Source organism: Pteropus medius, unplaced genomic scaffold (genome assembly GCF_902729225.1).
Source record: "Pteropus medius unplaced genomic scaffold, Ma_sr-lr_union100, whole genome shotgun sequence".
NCBI lineage: Eukaryota > Metazoa > Chordata > Mammalia > Chiroptera > Pteropodidae > Pteropus > Pteropus medius.
The window spans coordinates 162,045-183,947 of NW_024348242.1; the positions used below are offsets into that span (position 1 = coordinate 162,045).

Genomic DNA, 21,903 nt, shown 5'->3' on the forward strand with positions numbered 1-21,903 from the left:
TATAATCAAAAATGGAAATGATACATAAGTTTCCCCTGGTGACACATTTACTGTTGGCTCACAAACACATTTTGAGCGGCAGCACAGACGGTACCCCGCGTCCGTGGGTTCTCGCACTTCCAGGCGGCGGCAGAGGGGCTTCAAACCGCCAAACTGCTATTCCAGCTAGGCGCGCCGCAGAGCCCTCTGGGAAGTGTGGTTATGGGACGCGCGGAACTCTGGGAAATGTAGTTCCGCGCGGACATTTCCGCCGTCGGGTTGTGTCAGTTTAGGTGCCGCGGCCCCAAAGGGTAAAAGTGTGGGGGGTGGGGGGCCGACGGTGAGGCTGCGGCCCTGGGGGCACCCTCCGCTACTGCCGCCATCACGCGGTGATCCCGGCGCGGACCGGCTCGCGGCGACCGCGACGCGCGCAGGAACTGGCCCCGGAGCTGGCGCAAGGAAGGCCCGGGAGGACGGCCCCGCAGCGCACGCGCCGAGTCCGGTCCAGGTGGGATGGGGGTTGTAGGGCGGCGCGGAGGAGGGAGGGAGCAGGATGGGGGGCAGCGTTAGGGAACTGGGGCTCTGTAGGAATGGGGGGCAGTGAGTGTGTGCGTCAAGAGAGAGACTTGGCCCTCCCCTGGTGATGGGTGATGAGAGGACCGTGAGGGAGACCGTGAAGTTGATTCATTTTGGGACACCTGAGAGTTGAGGTGTTGGAGTGCCTGTAAAAATCAATAACTGGGCGCTTGGGAGGCGAGGAGCAGTTTTGAAGCCAGTGGAGTGGATTAATCGGGTGATGGGCCTCTGGGGTGTTTGGGGGGCAGTCCATAGACTCGTGGGGTTGGCCGTTGTGGGGGAGAGGCGGAGGGAATTGGGAGTGAGGGAGCCCTGGAGGCTGCCCTCTGGAGTGAGTGGGGTGAGCGTGAGCCGTTGGGGATATCGGCCACTGGCTCCTTGTTGGAATAACCAAGAGCTGACGGTCAGTGTTTTGGATGCCATTGGGTGGGCCATTCGGCCCGGTAGGAATGAATGGGCACAGGGAGGGCTCAGCGTCGTCGGACTGCGGATTTTTCATTGACTGGACGGCGTACTGGTTGTGGCGGTGTTGCGTTTGACCTGAGCGCTATGCTCCCGGGAAACAGAGTTAAATCTCCCACCCGGTGTCCCAGGAAACAGCTTCCTGCAAAGAACCCGGTTCCTGTCTGACTGGATGAGACTCACACATGCCCCCGTTGACTTATGACTAGGCCAGACACCTACCTTCTAAGATTTAGGACCTCTTCCTGCCATGCATGTCCTTGCTGTGTCCTTTGCCACTATTTCGGGTCAACATTCAAAATCCAGCCTGTCTTTCCAGACTGAGTGTGATTCTTGACTGTCCCACAAGGTCCTGGTTACCTTGTGGACATTGGGACCTGTCTCCCCTCTTACTGACAAAGAGGGAGACATTTAAAGCTCTCAGATGAGGTCAGAAGCAGCCCCATGTGGTCAGATCAATGCTAAGCAGTATTCAGGTGTTTGGTTTCCACGCTGCTGACAGCAGTGGAGGGTCCTGAGCCTGTGGTGACAAAGGCAGCTCTGTCCAGTCCTCGGCCCAACACTAGGGCTGGGCAGTTACTGCCTCAAAGAAGCCATGTTCTGTCTCCACTCTTGTTAACTGCCCTGGGGCAAAAACCAGGTGTGACCTGTTCCCCTCATTTAGGGCAGATGAATAGACACTGCCGCCCATCTCTCTACATACACTGGAACACTGAAGACACCTTCCCCAGCTTTTAGTGCAAGAGCCTCCAGACCAGCACCTCTTGCCCTGGGCCTGCTGCAGGCAGCACAGTGTCTCCTTGCTCACTTGGTTTCTGGAAAGGCGCCCACTGACCTGTCCACCATGTTCGGTCTTCCTAGCCAGCCTGTCAGCCTGTGGAGCCCGAGCCAGGGCACTGGAAGCTTAGGAGGTGCCTGGCCATGGATCCCAGACCACAGGCGGAAACCACATGTGCTGGACAAGCCTTAGTTGGCAGGATTGCTAGGAAAGCTGGAATTTGTCCCTCTTGTCCCCAAGTTCACTAGGTACTGAGTTTTTTGGACATTTCCTTTCAGGTTTATTCTTGTGAAGGCAACAGCCCTGTGGCCCGTGAAGATTTTGGCTCCGATCCCGCATGTGGCTGAGCGTAAGTTGCCCGGGCCACGAACAGCAAAAACATTTAAAGTGTGAGTATTTATATGCATCGAGATGTAGTACGTTTTATTTATTATAATTTTCTTAAATCGGTTCGTTCGTCTCAGCAATTCTGCCAAAGATGATATCTGTGATACAATTTGTGCCTTTTTAAAAAGCTTTAGAAATAGTGGTTGTGCTCAGTTATCTGGTTATTTGGCCTGTTAGGGAAATAATTAAAACCATAACCTGCAAACTCAGAAAACTGCTCCACAAAAGTAGAAGAGAAAGAAAACAGTTTTGTTAATGAACAGAAATTAAACCAGAATGTGATGAGTGTCACAGGCAATCTGCTAGAGATTGCAAGGAAAAGAAGAAAGCTCACAGGTAGAAACAACTCATCACACACACACATTTGTCACACACAGTTTATACTGAATTTACCGGTAAGTGGGGTGACCATCTGTATTAGTTGATTGCCTTTATCCAAAGGAAAAACCAACCTTTCATCTCTTTATGATGGGAGGTAGTTTGACAACCTGGAGCTAGGTGCCAGAGTCAGGCTGGTTGGGCTCCAGCCTTCACAGAGACTGGGAGATAGGGCGGGTCTTCCTGGATGATCAAGGACCTGGCTCCCAGGTCCTAAAGAATGTCATTTTGGGGTTAAACAAGACAAGGCTTACTTAGCTTTAGAAAAGAGTCACAAGCGTCTCAAAAGGGCAGAGAAAGAATTTACAATTACAGGTTTTTGAAAGCAGGGGTCCCCAACCTGGAATGGTACCTGTCAGTGGCCTGTTAGGAACCAGGCTGCACAGCAGGAGGTGAACAGTGGGCAAGCAAGCAAAGCTTCATCTGTATTGGCAGGCGTTGTCCAGCGCCAGCATCCCACCTCAGCTCCACCTCAGGCCATCAGGCCTTAGATTCTCATAGGAGCACCAGTCAGTCCCTGGTGCCAAAAAGGTTGGGGACCGCTGGTCTAAAGTAAATGCTCTTTAAATAGGAGTGTGGGAATCTCTTTCCCTTTTTTACACGAGGAAAAATCAGGCTGCTTTTTTCTTATTGTTAATTTATATTTGCCCTTAGAGGCCTCTGAGCTCATTAGCGAGTCTCCTACAAACTCTGGTAACTGTCGTTGGGAAGGGCTGAGACTGGGCCTTTGAAGCAGAGAGTGGGGAAGGGACCCCAGGGCCAACAGCTTGGACCCTACAGAACCACTGGACAGCCCTGTGTCCCACCACCCCTCCAAGCAGGTCCTCAGGTCGGGGATCAGAGACCCTTAGATAGAAGCTGATTGTGGAGAGGTCCCTGGGTACGGAGGGCAGGGAGAGGTGAGTCGATGCCCAAGGCAGTGGGCAGCCCTGGCTGTTTCCATGGTCTGTCACACAGCAGGATTTTGACCTGCCTCGATGACCCCTGGAAACCCATGGCCTGAGCTGTTCCTGCCAACTTCTGAGGACAGGGCAGGGAGCATCTGTCGTGGTGTGAGCTGAGAAAGAAGCGACATTAAAGGTTTCCTTAGGTCCCTTCTTGCTGCCGTCTATCACACCGGGTGGTCAGCTTCTGCACAGCCTGTCTGCCCGTCCCCCTTCTTGTTCTGTTAGCTCCTCTGAGCCACGCTTCCCTTGGGCCCCAGGGCCGATTTGGAGTGGAGAGCCAGCACCTCAGGCTGCGTCACTATCTTGAGCTAAAAGCCCCTTTTTGTTTATCCTGTCTGGAAACAAAGTGCATTTTACACGATGGCACCGATGAAGGCGATTTCACTCAGGTGCCCCCAGAAAATGTGGCTGCAGATGAGCCAAGATTGTTTTTTCAGACTTTGTCAGCGCCTCTGCAGAGCCATCGTGTGCTGGTGCCCCTCTGGTGTTTTCAGTTGGACTAGTGAGGCGAGTGCTTCATCTGGCATGTCCCAGCGGGAGCCAGGGCAGCAGGGTGCAGTATCAGGCCTAGCGGCTCCCACTGCATCCTGCTCTGGGTTGGATTCCAGCAAACGACTCGTCTGAGTTCCCACTAAGAGAGAACCAAGATTTCGGTTCCCAGATGAATTACACTGTCCAAAACAAAATTCCTCCTGCATCTCCAGGACCTGGCTGTTAGGACGAGATGACTCGTGCGAAATAAGGAAGGAGAGGCGCCAGGGCCGGCGGCGCATTCCCCGTGGACACGCCGTGACCGGACGCCCACCCCAGAGCGTCCAGACGGAGGGAAGTCCCAGAAGCAGCAGAAAATGATCGTGTCACAGGTGAGTTGTTTGTGGGGATGTGATGAGGCGTGCAGAAACCTCTAAACCAAGGGCAAAGCCTAAATACATTTAAATCATAACCAGAGAAAAATAAACCTGGGAAAGAAGATGTCAAAGCACGAGCGGGTTGCAGAATCATACAAGGCTTAACGCTGGCACGTGAATGTGTAAGACACAAGGTCCTTCACTGTTAGGGTTGAGCTGCAGGCTTTGCTCAGCTCTTCCCAGAAGCCGTGACCGAGGGGACAGGAGCAGTTAGGAAAGGCAGAGCAGTTCCTCGGTAGAGGCAGAGCTTTCCGATGCTTCCGTACGAGATGTGTCGATAGCTGCTTACGTAGCCGGTGTCGTGGACGAAGCCCTGCGCAGCAGGCCTGCAGTGAACGCATTCCTACGGCTGTCTTAGGGAGTTCCTCGGCGCAAGCCGGGGGCGGGAACGTGAAGGACAACTGAGAACACGCTGGTCAGAGGACAGAAACGGGGCCTGGGAACACGTGCTGCCCAAGTTCTGGTTTTAGGAAAGAAACCCAAGCCACTTGGCGGAACTGGCCATTGTAGGAACTTCGGGCGGCCCTGTGACATCCGCCCGTTTGGAGTTCCGGTCACCAGTGGAGATGCCTTTGCTTCGGTTGGCAGAAGCAGGGCATGTGCCTTCAGCCCCGTCTCCGTACTTCCTGACCCAGGAAGCAGACCGCAGCATCCCTCCGCCTTTCCAAGCCGTTCCTGTCCACTTACCTGACTTCCCTCCTTTACCTCCCTTTCTTTGTTTATTTCTTTGGAAAATTCTGTCGTTTATTCTGACTTTAACCCCTTTCTCGATGCACATTTCCATGTCAGGAGCTCAGCCGAGCTGTTTCGAGGCGTCAGAGTGGCCAGTTAAAGCAGCAGCCGAAATGAAGGTTGCTGAGCCTTTAACCGCACGCCGCCATGGTGCGAGCAGGAGCCTGACACGAGAAAGCGCCAACTGCCACCCCGTTCCATGTTTCCGGGACGGCTGCTGGTCAGGGCGGAGGGATGCTGCGCAGACGTGGGGTCAGCTCACTTCCCAGCAGCCCCGAATGAAGGCTCCTGCAGTTTGGTGGACTCTGGTTAGGAGGAGGGTGAGGCGGAATGGCCGGGTCACAACAGAAAGGTCTCCAGCTTCCCCTCCCCCACCCCACTGGGAGGTCCTGGCAGAGGCACGGAGAAAGGCTCAGATGAGGAGACCTAGGCCGCACAAGATCTTGGAAAACAGGGCCTGCGGCCTGGACTGCAGCTCCTTCCGAGCCTGCAGTGAGGGCCCTGGCTGCACCCCAGCTCCAATGTGCGGATGGCGGCTTCCCCCACGAGGCCTGCCAGGTGGAGCCTCATCTGAGCTTGAAACTGTATGTGAATCACATAATCACCATCGTGGTCGCAGCTCGGAATGGTGCCTCTCTCCAGAGAAACCCCGGAGTCTCACCTTCTTGCATCCCTAGCCTCTGGCAACAGCGGATCGCTTCTCCATCTCTACAGTTTCGCATTTTCCAGAATGTCATGTAATGATATCCTAAGTATGTAACCTTTTGATCTTGACATTTTTCATTCATGTCTTCGAGATCCACCCACGTTTGTTCCTTCCTATTGCCGAGTGCTGTAACTGAATAGCATCCCACTGTGGGGACGCACCTGTCTGCTTCTCCGTTCGCTTCTGAAAGGCATCTCGGGTGCTCTCAGTTTTTAGCAGTTGTGTTCATAGCATCCAGTTTTCGGGTGAGCGTGTGTTTTCAGTTCACTTGGGGATTACTGGGGTGTGTGGCAAGTCTTCGTTCAACATTACCTTCCAAAGTCACTATACCTTTTTGTGGTCCCGCCGTCAGTGCCCGAGCGTTGCTGTTCTGCACCCTTCCTGGCGTTTGTCAGTTTGGGGTTTTTTTATAATGTAAGCCATTGTATTAGGTATGTAATAGTATCTCTTTATACTTTGGATTTATATTTCCCTACTGACAAATGATGTTGAACATCTTTTCATAATGTTTATTTTCCACGCATATATCTTCTTAGGTGAAGTGTGTTTTACGCTATTTTTCTCATTTTTAATGGTGTTTGTTTCCTTATTGTTGAGTTTTAAGAGCTCTTTATATATTCCAGATAGAGATACTTTCTCAGATAAGTGACTTGCAAATATTTTTTCCTAGTCTGTGCCTCATGTTTTCTTTTTCTTAACCATGTCTTTCACAGAGGAAAAAAAATTGAATTTTGAAAAAGTCTAACATACTAATTTCTTAGACTGATCATGTGTTGGGTGTCATATTTAAAACTTTGTTGCCTGTGTGACCCACCCAAGGTCACACAGGTTTTCTCCGGGAAGCTTTATAGTTTTCTGTTTCACATTTAGTTCTGCGATCCGTTTCGAGTTAACTTTTATGTGAAGCATCAGGTTTATTCTTTTGCTTATGGGTATACGGTGGTCCTAGCGCCGTTTTTTGAAAAGACACCTTTCTGCATAGAATTGCTTTTACCTTTGTCAAAAATCAACTGAGCGTATTTGAGGGTGTCTGTTTCTGGGCTCTCCTTTCTGTTCCATTCATCTACGTGTCTACCTATTCACTAACATCAGCTTGTTTTAAGTGCTGTGGATTCATGGGAGGTCACAGAATCAGGTCATGTGAGTCCTGTCACATTGTTCTTCCAAATTGCGATCGCTGCTGTAGTTCCTTTGCCTTTTATCCCATGCCTAAATGTCCTTCTTTCATGTAACACCTTACTGCCTCCGGCCCGAAAAGACAGAGTATCTAAGAACATGTTTTCTTTCTCCTCATCTTCATATTTCTAGCACCTGTTCTGGTTCTGGGTGCCTCAGTTGCTCAATATCTGTGTTCTAGAAGATACCTGAAGGAGCTAGCGAGATGGTCCTACTTGGGAACAGGATGACACCAGAGGGGGTGGGCGTGCTTTAGAGTTGTAGATGTGGTTCTGGTTTTGATAGGGACTGAGAAACAGTCTGTCATGTAGCAGGTACAGGCCAGGCCTGGGGCAGCGGTGCTCAGAGAAGAACTGTACCCAAATCCCATGTGCACCTTCCGGGCAAACACTGTGCTTACTTAAAGAGAGCCGATTTCAGTGTCTCATTCAGGGAATAGATAGGTGGAGAGATGAATGAAGTCACAGTGATAAATGTTTTAATAACATTTTTGTTTCTAAGGGTGCAACGCATGATTAGGATGTTATATTAGTTAACCGCTGCTGTGTAACAAATTACGCCAAACCTTAGTGGCTGAAAACACAAACATTCATCTCAGTTTCCGTGGGTTAGGAATCTGCCGGTCGCTTACCCTTTCGGTTCTGGTTCAGGTTCCACTGTGGCCCTGCGATCACAGTGTTGAGACGCGTTGTGCTCATCTCGCCATAGTGAGGGCGGCCCCGGCCAAGTTCACTCGCTGGGGCATGGGCGGGCCCGGCTCCTTGGCTCCTGGGCCTCTCCACAGGGCTGCCTCGCAGCAGGCAGAGCAAGAGAGGTTCCCAGAGTGGAAGTACATCCTTCTGGAACCAATCTCGGAAGTGACGGTTATCACTTCTGTCTGCTCCGTTCCATCCAGTGGAAGTGAGTCAGTAAGTCCAGCCCCTCTTCAGGAAGGGAGGGTTAGCCAGAAGCTTGACTGGGAGTTGGAGGTCAGTGGGGCCAACGTCGTGGCTGCCTGCCACCGCAGAGAGGGAAGGCTGCATTCTACACGGAGTCGCTGCCTGTCTAACGGGATCGCGCTTCCCTAGATATCATTCGAGGACGTGGCCGTGGAGTTCACGCTGGACGAGTGGCAACTACTCGACCCTGCGCAGAAGAACCTGCACAGAGACGTGATGCTGGAGAACTACAGCAACCTCGTGCTCCTGGGTAAGAACATCCTCACACGCTGCAGCCTGTGCCCCAAAACTGAGGGGCCCCCGAGATCTGTACTGATGGTGGATTTCAGCGTCAGATGGCCAACCCTTCGATTTATACACCCCGCTGAAGGATTTCTATTCGCATGCTTTATTTCATAGCCTTCGTAGGTGCAAGCTCCCTATAGTTAGAGTCCCCCAGCCTGCAGGCAGTGGTGTCCAGGCCCTGTGTTTCCAATCGACAGGCTGTCAGATTCTCAAACCTGGTGCAGTGTTCAAGCTGGAGCAAGAAGAGCCCTGGATGATAAATGCGGAGGTCCCGAGTCAGAGCTTCGCAGGTGAGAAATAATCAGGCGTGTGGCCTACAGTGAATGTCAACCCCAGGTTTTCGATGAGAGGTTAGCACTTTTGAAATGTTATTTATAAAACTGTGTTTAAAGTTCCTAAATCTTTCGAGTAGACTCGGGACTGGTGACATAGTTCTTCATGATTTTCAAAGTGCTCTGTATCCTGGTCTCCACATCAGGATGCGTCCTCTCTGCGTCGAGTCGATGCTGGAGTGTACCCCTCTCCACTGCGTAGCGCCACAAGTTGGTGGCTGGTGATTTAGGCCTTTGCCTTCGTGGATAAGGCTCTTCCTAGCTTCCTTTGTCCTTTCTTCTCTCCCGCCCATTCCAGCCTGCAAAGGCGGGCTTCTTCTCTCAAGAAATCAAATTTTTCTCATTTTAGGCAACACGGATTACCTTTGAGTTTCCTTTATTATTTTTCTTTTCTCTCTCGAGTTAGATTTCTTTTGTAAACCCACAGAGAGTAGAAGGTGAATCCCTGGCTCCAGGCCGACAGATGACCCCCTTAACGCAGCGAAGGGTCATGCCCCTTTGCGGCCGCTGCAGACCCGGAACGTTGCAGTCAGCCTCCCGGGCACCTTCCTGATGCAGCTGGTGGTCAGCTCCTCTAAAGTGTCTCGGTCATCCGTCAGATAGTCTGCTGGGGTTTAGGCCCTCATTAGCTGCTGCGTGATGTTTCCCCTTTATGTCGAAGACCCTCATGGCGCAACATTTTATCTGTTCCGTTTCCAGCTCCTTTTGCTCTGGTTTCTTCCTCAGAATGTTTTGTGCATTCCTCCTCTGCAGATGGCCTCTGATCGTAGCGTGTGCCTCTCTTCGGCGTGAGCTCTTTCACCTCTAGCGAAGGGACCTTGTCTCCCGGCCTTTTCCGGAACCTCTGCCCATTTAGCATTGTTACAGGATTTACGTGGAATTCCGTAACCTAATTATTCCTAATTGGGCCTTAGGGTTTTTCCCACACTGAAAGATGGCCAGTAACCCCTTCTTCTCTGTTCTCTATGGCATTCGTGATGTATAATTATTAACTATTTCATTATTACTTGTTGTGGGGCCAGGCAGGAACTTTCTTATTCATCACATATTTCTTTAGAACAACGGTTTTCATCTAACCTTGAGAAGTCTATCAAATTACTGATGTCTAGGCACCATTCACATGGATTATTAGGCTACGTATGTGAAGTTTAGGAAAGCGGTCAATATAATTCTGTGTTCCACCCTTTAAAACCGCTGCTGTTATGTGGAATGAGAGAAATCGAGAGAATATAAGAGTCATGAACTAACCTTGTGGGACCAGAGAATTTTAACATAAAATTCAAAACTATAAAATATTCAATAATTCCACATTTGAACTTACAGCATTCATGTTAAAATGCAAAGCTAATTATCAGGATTGATGCTAGAGAAAGGAACTGCTTTAGAAGTTTAGAGACAAGTGAATCGTATCTGTCCCACACATATTGAGGGCTTGTTATGTGACTGAAAAATACAAACCTGGCCCCTGCCCTGGGGCTTTACGTTCTCATGGGCACAGAAGTGAGATGGTTACCTATCGATAAGCACTATGAAGAAAATAGGATATTCGTTAGTGTGCCTTTAAAACGATGTTGAGACTTGAGTGAGCCACGCACACCAAAAGCTGGGAAGAGCACGTCAGATAGGAGGAACAGCAAATGCCAAGGTTGTAAGGCAGGAAAAGGGTCAGAGGAATGGTAAGGAATTCAGCGTGGCTGAGGAGTGATGAGCAAGAGCGTTGTGAGGGGAAGTCAGCGAGGATGGAAGAAACCAGGTCATGCCAGGGCGCGGGAGCCACGATAAAAGTTCGTGTTTCTCAAAGGTTTTGGTTTTCTTTTTAAGCCATGGAGTAGAAAGGTCTGATTGCATTTTCTAAAGATTCCCGGCTGCTGCATGGAGACTAGAATGGGGAGGGAGCAAGACTGGAAGTAGGAATATCAGTTTGAAAATAGGATGAAAGGACGGCAGTATTTACTAGAGTGTAACAGAAACATAACTGGGAATTTACACCTGTACCCGTCCCGAAGAGAACACCAATAAAAGATGGTCCATTTGTTTTCCAAAATAACAATACTTTCTTTTTTATTTCTTAAAGATTTCTTGATACAGTTGAACTACTTCAATATTGTTTTATATCGTTTACTTTATCAATTTAGATATATATTTTATTTCTCAATTTGATTTTAACTTAAAATTTTATTTTTCTTTACTCTCAAATTTCATGAAGCAACTTTTTATAAACTCTTCAAGTGGATCTCATGTCTACATGTGACTCTTGCTTTTAATCGCCAAACTCGTTTCCATACTCTATTCCATCTCAATAAATAGCATTATCATCTCCACTCGAGCTCAAAACGTTGATCTTTTATTCTCCTCCATATCAGCAGCTCTAGTTGGGTCTCTGAAATTCTGATATGTCTGAGAATTAGATGAGGGTTTTTGGTCCTCACCCCCGCCCCTCCCCGCCAAAAAAACAGATGATCCCACAGAAGAGGAGTAGTTGCCTTATGTGTGAGATCTTGCCAAATCTTGCATCTTGCAGAGTACTTCCTGGGGGTATCACCTCACAACTGCTAGTAAACACACCTTTAAAAATCATCTTAAAATATTCGGTACATGGTAATATTGTGGAAATCGGAAACGATTGTACTTATTCTGTCTTAATCTTACGCAAAGAATTCTCATGGTTTGGAATAACTTCCATTAATAGCATTATACATAATTCAATATGTAAATTATAGATTCAGTTAAAAAGTCAAAAAAAAAAACGGGAAAAAAAAATCAATGCTGCACTCCGGAGAACTCTTGGATAGTTCCAAGAATTCACTTTAATGATGGCGCGGTTACCGATACCAGTGATTCAGGTGACGATCTGAATGAGAATGTTTGTTCAGTGTAACGATCGTACAGAAAACTAATGTTTCTCAGCTTTCATGTGTAAAGTTGACATCCTGCGTTTACTGTGCACTGTGTTCACTATGATCCTTCGTAGCATTCAACAATGCGTGTAATCCTGCTCTTTTGTGGACTTGTTATTCTCAGTCTTCTCTGTATTGCAAGCCCTCTGATGGTGCATTGCTTACCTGTCTTCTTCCTTGAGCTTCTGCTACTAACAAGTTCTGGATACACGGTAGATAATCAGTAGATTAAAGCTGAATAAGTAAGTTAACCACCCCAGTCTTCCATTAGAAATTGCTCCAGTCTTTGTTATCTCGTGATCACTGTTCCTTGAGCATTCATCTTTCCTTATTTAAAAATTCACGTTTATAAACATTTGTAAATTTAAAATGTTTTCATTTCTGTTAAAGATGTTAGTACCCAATAAGTAGGCAGTTTATTTAGGAGATTTTTTTTGGGGGGGCGGGGACTGAGATCAGAGGCTCCATTTCAGAAGTATTATTTAATAAGCATAATCATTGGGAGATTGACACAGTATGGTTCATTTTTTTTCCTTTTTAGAAGAACTCTGGCTAGATAATAATCTCATAGTGCGGCACCAGGATCATCAAGACAAGCTTAAAAGTATGGAGCAAGTCCATGAATATGATGTTTTTCGGAAAATATTTCATTCAGACATTAACGCTGTTCATTTAGGAATGAGACCCTATAAATGTGGCACTGATGAAAAACCTTTGAAACACCCTTTTGATTTTCTTATTCCAAAAAATGACTGTGGAAGAAAGAAACTTGAGCTCAATAAGAAATCGTTATTCTGTGTCAAACCTGACAGAACCCATGGTGGAATAAAATGCTGTGACTGCAATAAATGTAGAAAAGCCGGCAGTAAACAGTCATGGCTTATTCCAAACCATGTAACACATGCAGGAGTCTGTTTATGCATGGAATGTGGAAAAGTTTTTAACAAGAAGTCACAGCTCATTATACATCAGAGGACTCATACAGGAGAGAAACCCTATGGATGCAGCGACTGTGGAAAAGCCTTCTCGCAGAAGTCATTGCTCACTATTCACCAAAGGACTCATTCAGGAGAAAAACCATACGGGTGTGGTGACTGTCCCAAAGCTTTCAGTAGGAAGTCGCTGCTCATTCTGCATCAGAGAACTCATACGGGAGAGAAGCCCTATGTATGCAGCGAGTGTGGAAAAGCCTTCAGCAGGAAGTCACAGCTTAAAAGACATCAGCTAACCCATACGATAGAGAAACCCTATGGCTGCAGCGACTGCGGGAAATCTTTCTCCCAGAAATTAAAGCTCATCACACATCAGAGAACGCATACGGGAGAGAAACCCTATAACTGCAGTGACTGTGGAAAGGCCTTCTTTTGGAAGTCACAGCTCATTACTCATCAGAGGACTCATACGGGGAAGAAACCTTATGTGTGCAATGAGTGTAAAAAAGCCTTCAGCAGGAACTCGCTTCTCATTAGGCATCAGAGGATTCACACAGGAGAGAAGCCCTATGAATGCAGTGAATGTGGTGAAGCCTTCATTAGAAAACCACAGCTTGTTAGACATCAAATAACTCATACAGGAGAGAAGAACTATCAGTGCAGTGATTGTGAAGAAGCCTTCTTTAAGAAATCAGAGCTGATTAGACATCAAAAACTTCATTTAGGAGAGAAACCCTATGGGTGTGTTGAATGTGGAAAAACTTTCTTTGGGAAGTCACAGCTCCTAACACATCAGAGAACTCACACTGGAGAGAAACCTTATGAGTGCAGTGAGTGTGGGAAAGCCTTTACCCAGAAATCCAGCCTGATATCTCATCAGAGAACTCATACAGGTGAGAAACCCTATGAATGCAGTGAATGTGGGAAAACCTTCAGTGAGAAGTCAAGTCTCATTCATCATCAGAGAACCCATACTGGAGAAAAACCCTTCGAATGCGGTGAATGTAGGAAAGCTTTTGCCTGGAAGCCACAGCTTCTTAGGCATCAGAGAATTCATACAGGGGAGAAACCCTATACATGCGGCGACTGTGGGAAGGCGTTCGTTCAGAAAGTGCAGCTCATCAAGCATCAGAGAAATCACACAGGAGAGAAAGCCTATGGATGCAGTGATTGTGCAAAAGCTTTCTTCGAGAAGGCGCAGCTGATTATACATCAGAGAATTCATACAGGAGAGAGACCCTATAAATGTGGCGAGTGCGGGAAGTCTTTCACTAGAAAGTCACATCTTATGAGGCATCAGAGAATTCATACAGGAGATAAATACTATGGATGCGGTGAATGCGGGACTACCTTCAACAAGAAGTCACAGCTCGTGATCCACCAGAGAAATCATATAATATAGAAACCACATGAGAGCAGTGAGTATGGAAAGCCCGCTAGCAGATGTCGTGCCTCTTAACACGTCTGAGGACACACAAAGGAGAGAAACTCTATCGATGCAGTGACTGTTGAAAAATTTTATTGGCAAAGCTCACTAAACAGAATTCAGAAAGGGGAAAATTTTTAGGTAGACAATATAAGAAAGCCTTCTCTCAGAAAACAAACTTATTACAACATTGATGAATCGTACTGTGATAGTATAGAACCTTTCGGTCAAAAGTGAAAGCTCATTAAATATTTAGATGACCTACCTAAACACGGGAGACACTATTGTCACGACAAGTGAGAGAAAGATTTAAGGAAGGGTAACTCACAGTATGCTAGAGAATACATACATAGAGGGAATGCTAAGTATTACAGATTGCAAAATAAGAATTTGAAGAATTCGATAAACATGATCTTATTGAAGTACTTGTATAAGGAAGTTGTGTTTGTCGTATACATAGTATTATAAGATAGTCATTTTAAAACGGCAGGTGTGTTTTAAGTGTGAAGACTTCTGCTCTCTGCCATGGTAGTATAACCAGGACTGTATTAACCCTCCTGCCTTAAGCAGCTAAAAGCTGCAAGATGTATATGAAATTATGACTTTTAGACATGTGACAAGCACAGGTTTGTGTTTCCTGGCGGAAGGTGGACAAAGTGGCGGCAGTTTCCAGACTGCGGTTCAGGGAAGGGAACAAACGTGGTCTCGCTGAATTGGCAGTTGGGGAGGCCACAGTAGCTAGAACTTGCAGAGAAAAGTACTGAGAGGAGGAGCTCCCTAGGGAGAGAGCTGCAGGAGTCGTCAGGGACCCGCCTTGGTTCTTCGGCCCATTACAGATTTGCATATGTGAGAAAGGAAACTTCCTGAGACCGGGAAGAGGAGGCTGGGACTCAGCACAGGGCTGAGGATAGTTCGCGCCTCCACCAGCCAGCGTGGACATCACTTTTCACACATGGGCATCAAGCAGAATTCCCAGCAGACCGTCGCCTTAGTAGTGAGCATAATTCGCCCCAGATTAAAAGCTGCCCCGGTCCCACAATGTCTGGCACCCAGAAACTTGCCTGGCATGCAAAAAAGCAGGAAAGTGTGACTTGTAACCAGAAGTCAGCAGAAAGAGACTGAAGTGTTTGGAACTAGTAGACAAGGGTGTCTAACTATTATGAAGATGATGTAGAAGAAAATGTGAATTTGATGAAACTTGAAGTGGAAGGTATATTTTTAAAAGCCCAAATGTAACTACTCAGGATGAGAACAATAACTTAAAAAAAAAAAATGTGGGTGGAATTAAGAACAGATAAGACATAGGAGAAAACAAAACTAATGAACTCGAAGAATAAGAAGAAAAAATACTCAAATCCAAATGATGTACTCAGAGGAAAAAGATGGGAGAGGAGAATAGGAAATCCATTACGGTGATGTAGTATGTGTAACTGGAGTCTCAGAGGAGGAGAGAGAGGAGGCAGGAAAAGAAAGTATTTGAATAAATACTGGCTGAAAATTTTCCACATATGGCAAAAAGTATGACTCCACATACTCAAGAAGCTCAAAGAACCCCAAATAAAGAAAACTGCCAGTGGACGTCATGTCAAATTGATGAAAACCAATGAGAACAATTATAAAGCACCTGGAGATAAAAAGACACAAGACACAAAGCAAAGGATGACAGCACACTTCTGGTCAGAAACTGTGCAAGCTGGAAGACAGTGGGGTGACATCTTTAAATTATTGGCAGGGAAAAACCCTGCAACCTAGAGTGCTATTACCCATCAAAAACATCTTTCAAAATGAAATCAAAAGATGACTTCAGAAAAACAAAATCCCAGATAATTTATCACCTGCAGACCTGCCTTCAGGAAACACTGAAGGAAATTTGAGGGCAGCAGGAAAATAACACCTAGTGGAGACCTGAGATCTGCAGGAGGCGAGGAAGAGTTCTGGAAATGGTGAATATGTGGGTAAATAGGAAAGTTTTTTTCTCATTTTAAAGTCTTTTAAAAAGATAATTGACTGGTTAAAGCCCAAGAAATGGCGTATTTGGGGTTGTGCTGTATTTGGAGGTAAAGTGTAGCCCGTAAGTATGGGTCTTCGAAAACAGTTGCACAGACCGCACGTCCAGCACCTGTCTCCGCGGCCGGGACGACTTGCGTCGTAGCAGCTGCCCGGCACGAGCTCTCTGGGCTGGACCTGGCCAGGTGCTGCCTGTTCTCCGCGCCGCCACGTCCCCCGCGGACTGCTTCGCTAGCGTTTCCGCGTTCGTTCGTGTGGACGTGGCAGGCACTAGCCCGGGACCCACGCGAGGGAGCCCGGGGAGGCTGCCGCGTCTGCCCCGGGAGGCCGCAGCTCCCGTTGAGCGGCCTGGCTCTCCGTTCCCGCCGCCCCTCCCCGTGCCCCTCGGACTTAAGGGTGATAACTGCCTCCGGCGGCGCTGCCATCCCCGGCTGGTTTCCTTAACCCCGAACTCCCATCTGTAAGAAGTCCTTTTGTTCCACGTCCCGCGTTCGTACTCGGAGTGTACCATTTTTCTGCGCCGCATACTAAGCGATGCGCACTTAAATTTGAGCGTCAGTTGTGTGTGATAGGGCACAGACTGGCATCTCTCAGGACTCCCCCACCTCAAATATCAGGCTTTTCTCTCTGCGTTTTAACAACTCAGTAGAAATTACCACCAATATCGAAGTTCTTTGTGTTTTTCGTTCTGTTTTGCTGCAAACGTCAAAGGCTCGGGCGGTCGCTGCTGTCTGCGACCGCGGGGGGTGCTGCGGTTTTATTACTAACCCTCCTTCCGTGATAAAACCAAATCCTTCACCAAGGCTTACGCTACCTCTGGGTTAGCCTAACAACTCACCAGAGAGTGTTGTCATTTATGTTACATGTGGACAAGAAAAAAATGGTGACCCATTACTGAGTGGTAAAGGAGGGATGGACCACACTTCCCAGAACGCTCATTGAAAAATATCCTCGTTCTGTATTCAGCTGTTTTTTTATGTGTGATTCACATCAACTGTAACCGTGGACAACACGTTTCATTTCAGTAGTCAGCATGACTACAGAGAGCCCCCTTCAAAGGGGACACCAATTCCCATCACAGACCGTCATCAGCTTTTCAAAGATCAAACCAGAGTTGCTTCACCTATAAGCTCACAAAGCACAGTGAGGTTGAAACAGACTCTCAGAGAAGGCCAGTGCAGACAGCACCATCTTGTCATTCGTCAGACACCTCTCCGAGCAAGTTCAGCTCTCCTCAGCCTCCCCCGCAGCAGGTCTCTCCATCGGGCGGGTGGGCCTCACTTGGAGGGAGGACCGCTTCAGGCTGCACCGCAGGATCTCCCCTTCCGGCTGGACTTGCATTTCCAAGGACCTTTTCATACAGGTTTTCCATTTTGTGTAACTCAGGAGGCACCATTCACAATGTAGTGTGTGTTAATGAACTTGTGTCTCACGCAGGTCCTACCTTTAAGGAATTAGCTAGCAAATGAAATAGTTTGAGACTCGTGCACAACTGGAATGCAGCATAGTGACAGCCGCCTGCGTGGCTTCTCTGCAGTGGCACTGTGTGACTTGAACGTGGTGGTAGAATGGTTTCCACCATCGGATTCACCCCGCCCCTTTTGTCTGCCACGTAGTGACAGGTAAGGCCATTCTCACTGTCTTCATCTTAGAAATTTTTAGTTATCTCACAACGCGTGTCTGCAACTTAGAAGCAGGCACTGTGACATCTCACGGTCACCTCAAAAGAATGACATTTAAGTGAGTTACATCTAAAGTATGCTTCCCCTGAGTTGCATAGTCACCTCCCAATACTCAGACCCCATCGCCACATCAACGCACATGCCTCAATAAGTCAGTTTGTTCTGAGACCAAATCTATGAATCTGGGGATGCTTCTAACCATTCTTTCCTTTGTGGGTTCTTTGCAACTTGGGTCACAGTTATTATTCATTGTATCCAGGTAGTCTTGACATCTTGTCATTGAGACTGTTACTTTCAAAATGTTAAGATTAAATAAATCAGGAAATACCAAATTTACTTAGTGCCTAAGTACCGAAATCATTCTTAGGTATTTATCAATATATAAACTGTTAAAGGTGCCCAACAAGGACACAGTAGCTCTAGAAGCAAGTCACTGCCGAGATGAAAGGATGGGAGAAGTGACATTTGTAATTTGAGGTTCTCACGTGAAGCATCCCTATCGTTAAATTTACTTAAAAAAACCATCGCGCTCAGACTTAGGAAAAGAAGGGGGAAGCAGGTCAACTTCCTGGTGTTTGTTGATCATGAGAAGGTGACAATTAAACCATGGACTGCTCCCACTGCGGCAATCGAAATGGCAGCATGGGTTCATCCCCAGAGCATGGTCACAGGGCAGCTCTGAGGGCACGCGCACGTTACGTACCGTCATCCTGTGTGTAGCACATTTGTATGAAGCAGAACGTGTGGAGCGATGGTGCCTGAGATCTGAGACCAGCCGTGCGTCCCGTACAGGGTGGGGTAAATAGCTGATGACGAAGGTCGGACGGCTCTTCCTTGTGAGGCGCACTGAGCTGCTGCTGTGTGGAGATCAGGGTGCCCGGGGGGCGTGCCAGGTCAGACCGATTGCTGACACTTCCCTCTGTGCTGTTTGAAACTCTGTACCCACGTTTGCCGAGTAAACTGCCTGACGAATGATGCGTGTGAGTGTGGTCATTGGGAACAGGGAACCCCAGCTTCCCCTCAGCTCGGCTTCCTAAACTGCATCTGAATTCTCGCCGGTCCCGTTAAAACCCGATGCACCTAGACATAAAGCGGAAAGCACCGCTTGGTGCCGTCGTTGGCGTCGACTCAATGGGCTGCCAAGTCCTTCGCTCGCCCAGCTGGAGCTGAGGTCCCTGCCGAGGGAAGACAGCTGCTTTTTGCGGACTTAATTTGGGGGTGCCGACCCTCCGAGGCTTAAAAGAGGAGAATACTCAGCCGGACCGAGAACTGAGTTTGGAAGAGGAGCAGACAGGAGGCACAGCACGCGAGCTTTACCCGCACCGCCCGGGCCTTCTGCAGAGGGTCCGGCAAGACCGAACAGGTGGGACCCTCGGCGCTACCGCCTCATCAGAATCCCCGCTGAATCCCCTGCCACAGATGGCACGGCAGCAGCATCAGGCCTGGACTCCACGTACCTGCGTCTGGCGTGCAGCCTGGGGACACAGGTGTCCCCGGCCTCCTCTGTCTCAATGCCTTCCACCCCACTAGCATACGCGTCAGGTCCCTGCTTTAATGCCTGAGTGTACGTGTAAAGTTGCAGTTTCTGCCTTGTCGAGAGGGCTTCTGATGGGAATGAGAAGCCACCGCCCCACGCTGACGCCATGCCACCTTTCGGGGTCTTGTGCGAGGTCAGCTCTGTGCGGTCGGCGCACCGCTCGCCCTAAGGCACTTCGTGCACCAGGTGGCGGAACTGGGCTTGAGCCCCTCCACCTCCCTAGAAGCAAAGCGCCCTTTACGATGCTATTATTTAGGCTGTATTCATCCCTGTTTCAAACAGCGAATTTCTTTAGCTCAAAGTCCTTGCGTTTACGAATTTCACAGGCTAAAGCCAGGAACACTGAGGTTCTGAAAAAGTCGGGAGCACAAGGGGCGCCCCTCACACGCCACTAGCCATCTCACTACGGTGTGCTTTCTGACATAGCGCGCTTCGGGGGCTCCAGATTCCCAGTCTGTGACATTAAAACAGGACGACAGTGAGTGGTCTTACTGTACCCAGCCCATGCTCCTGTCCCTCGAGCTGGGAATCAGGGGCTCCCCTCCCCACTGCGAGTACAACTGCCTAGCCTGCTGACCAGAGCCATAGTCTGTCCTTCCGGCCACAGTGACTGCCCAGGTCCGGGGCACGTGACTCGAGAAGTGTATTTCCAAGACTGTGTGAACGGATTCTGGGAGGAGTGGCACCCCCTTGGGTTTTAAAACTAGAAAACGGAGCTGCTCTTGTCCGTCCTACTTGTAGGGAGAACCTCGTCTTCAGGGCGAAGGGTTCCGAGACAAAATGAAGCAGAGGAACAGAAAAGTGAGTGGGTAGGACAACAGTCCCCGCGGTGTCGTCTGAGGTATGATCCATTTGCCCCTGAGGTTATCTCCACCCTTGGATTTTCTGTTTGTTCCCCAATTTATTTTCTTTTCTGCTTTGGTTGCAGCCTGTCTTTTGCAACCAAGAGTTCTGACTAACGTAGGTATGGCAGCTGCCTTAGCTATTTCCAGGTTCTTCATAAGACCAAAGTAAAAAAAACAGTTCACAGGCCTCTTTTTTTCATTTTTTTATTGTGCTAATATATAACAAAATGTACCATCTTAACTATTTGTAAGTGAACAATTCAGTATTATAATGTGCAAACATCACTACTATCCGTCTCGAGCACTCTGAAATGATACCCAGTAAGCCAGGGCTCCCTCTGGTCCCCGCCACATGCTGTGGCCAGGGGGAAGGGGTGGGTCACAACCTCACCGCAAGACTTCACCACCGTGGGAACGAGGCCATGCTTGACACTCCATGGGATTCTTTCTTTTCCACACCTGAGCCAGGAAGTTCTGGTTTCAAATGCTTTCCAAGGGCAGTTTATCCTGCTACATACCCAGATGACATTTTTGAGAAACACATTTTTACTTTACATGCTCGTTTTCTGGTCTGACCAGTTTTAGGATGTCCACTAAATGGTTCTATGGAGTCTGTGTCTGGACATTTTTGGCAGGTCCCCGTCTGACACCAGTTGCACCGGCCACAGTGCCGTGTGCTGCACCCACACCCTCCATGACATGCTTCTCATGAGAACAGAAGCGGGATCTATGGGAAATCCTGAGTTGGACTTTTCTCCCCTGGGAGGTAAAAATTCTGAATTGTGCTGACTTCTGTTGCTGTTCTGTTGGCCACAGAGCCGGCAGTCTGCTGACTTCTTCAAACGCTCAAAAGGAGCTCAATAAATAGGATTAAGGCTCTTTCTCCACTTACAGAAGTACTTCTACTTGTCTTAATTTGTCACAAGACCAGTGGCCTCAATTTTATGTAAACCTCTCATTAAATAGAAGATACGAGTAGAGAACATTTTGTGTGACAGCTCACAAACTCATTCGCCAAGTGCATAAAGGGTCATCAAAACTAGCCGTTACTCTCTCAGTCCTGTACATGGACTTTAACTGACCGGGTAAGGAACGAGACCTTAGAGCTGGTCCTTTGTTCAAGACACAAAGCGCACCTTATCACTAATACCATGTCGGGCATTAGTTATTACTCTTTATAGACGAATAAGCCATTATTGACTACCAAGGTTGCCGGTTGTGCTCATTCATGAGCCTGGATTTGGCCCAGACTGTCAGAAATCCATACGGCCTGTCCAAAGTATCAAGGAGTGGCTGGCACGAGAACTGACAAGTATGTTGATGATGACATATGCCGTCGGTGTGTATGAACATGTACAGCTTTAGTTCATGAAACACTTCATATGCCACCTCATTTAACGTCTACTAAACACGTTGGACATTATGTGTATCATTGCTTTTTTTATATAAACTTTTAGTTTTGAAACAAGTCTACACTTAGAAAATTAGGGAGCTCCTGTATCTCCTTCCCTCGGCTCCCCTTAGTGCTACCATCTGGCAGACCCCGAGGACGAACTGCGCAAGACAGCAAGTTAGCACTGGCACAACAGAAGTATTTAAGCTGTGGGCTTTGTTCACCTTTCGCTAGTGTCCCTAGGACATTACAGGGACCTACGTGACATTCGGTTGCCTCCTTAGGGTCTTTTTGTTCTTTATTTTTGAGGCTGATGGAGGTACGTGATTTTCCACAGTTTGAGAAGGTCAAGTATTTCAAAACTTGACAATACTAAAATTCAGTTTCCAAGTGGCATTCGCTTTCTATGCATGACGATGCACCCTCTGCACCACCCCTATCTGAGGCAGAGTCGGTTTAACAGTAGTGCTGGGAGGTCTCTTTGGATGAGAGAAGAAAATCCATGTGGCAGACTGACATTCTGAACCACGTGAATTCTGCTGGACCAAACCTTCCAGTGAAAGAGGGAGTTTGTTCCTCAGGGTCCACACTGACAGAGTG

At 48.0% G+C, this 21,903-nt stretch overlaps 1 protein-coding gene across 2 annotated transcripts; it reads left to right on the forward strand.

Moving 5' to 3' along the window:
* The first annotated feature begins 243 nt into the window (after positions 1-243).
* Positions 244-20,087, forward strand: ZNF605 (zinc finger protein 605). 2 transcript variants are annotated; one of them, XM_039879179.1, is made up of 6 exons: positions 244-487; positions 2,074-2,184; positions 4,212-4,370; positions 8,097-8,217; positions 8,450-8,542; positions 12,023-20,087. In XM_039879179.1, the coding sequence occupies exons 3-6, from the start codon at positions 4,356-4,358 to the stop codon at positions 13,813-13,815; spliced, it is 2,022 nt and encodes a 673-aa protein (XP_039735113.1). In that variant the 5' UTR covers positions 244-487; positions 2,074-2,184; positions 4,212-4,355; the 3' UTR covers positions 13,816-20,087. The 2 variants fall into 2 exon arrangements, with proteins under 2 accessions (XP_039735113.1, XP_039735114.1); XM_039879180.1 differs by lacking the exon at positions 12,023-20,087 and adding an exon at positions 9,311-11,344.
* The last annotated feature ends 1,816 nt before the right edge of the window (positions 20,088-21,903 follow it).

Bases quoted from the DNA above. Each gene is read 5' to 3' on its own strand.
- ZNF605 (XM_039879179.1), top strand. The intron at 8,218-8,449 runs GTAAGAACATCC...TCCAATCGACAG, and splicing joins CAGCAACCTCGTGCTCCTGG to GCTGTCAGATTCTCAAACCT. The intron at 8,543-12,022 runs GTGAGAAATAAT...TTTCCTTTTTAG, and splicing joins CCCGAGTCAGAGCTTCGCAG to AAGAACTCTGGCTAGATAAT.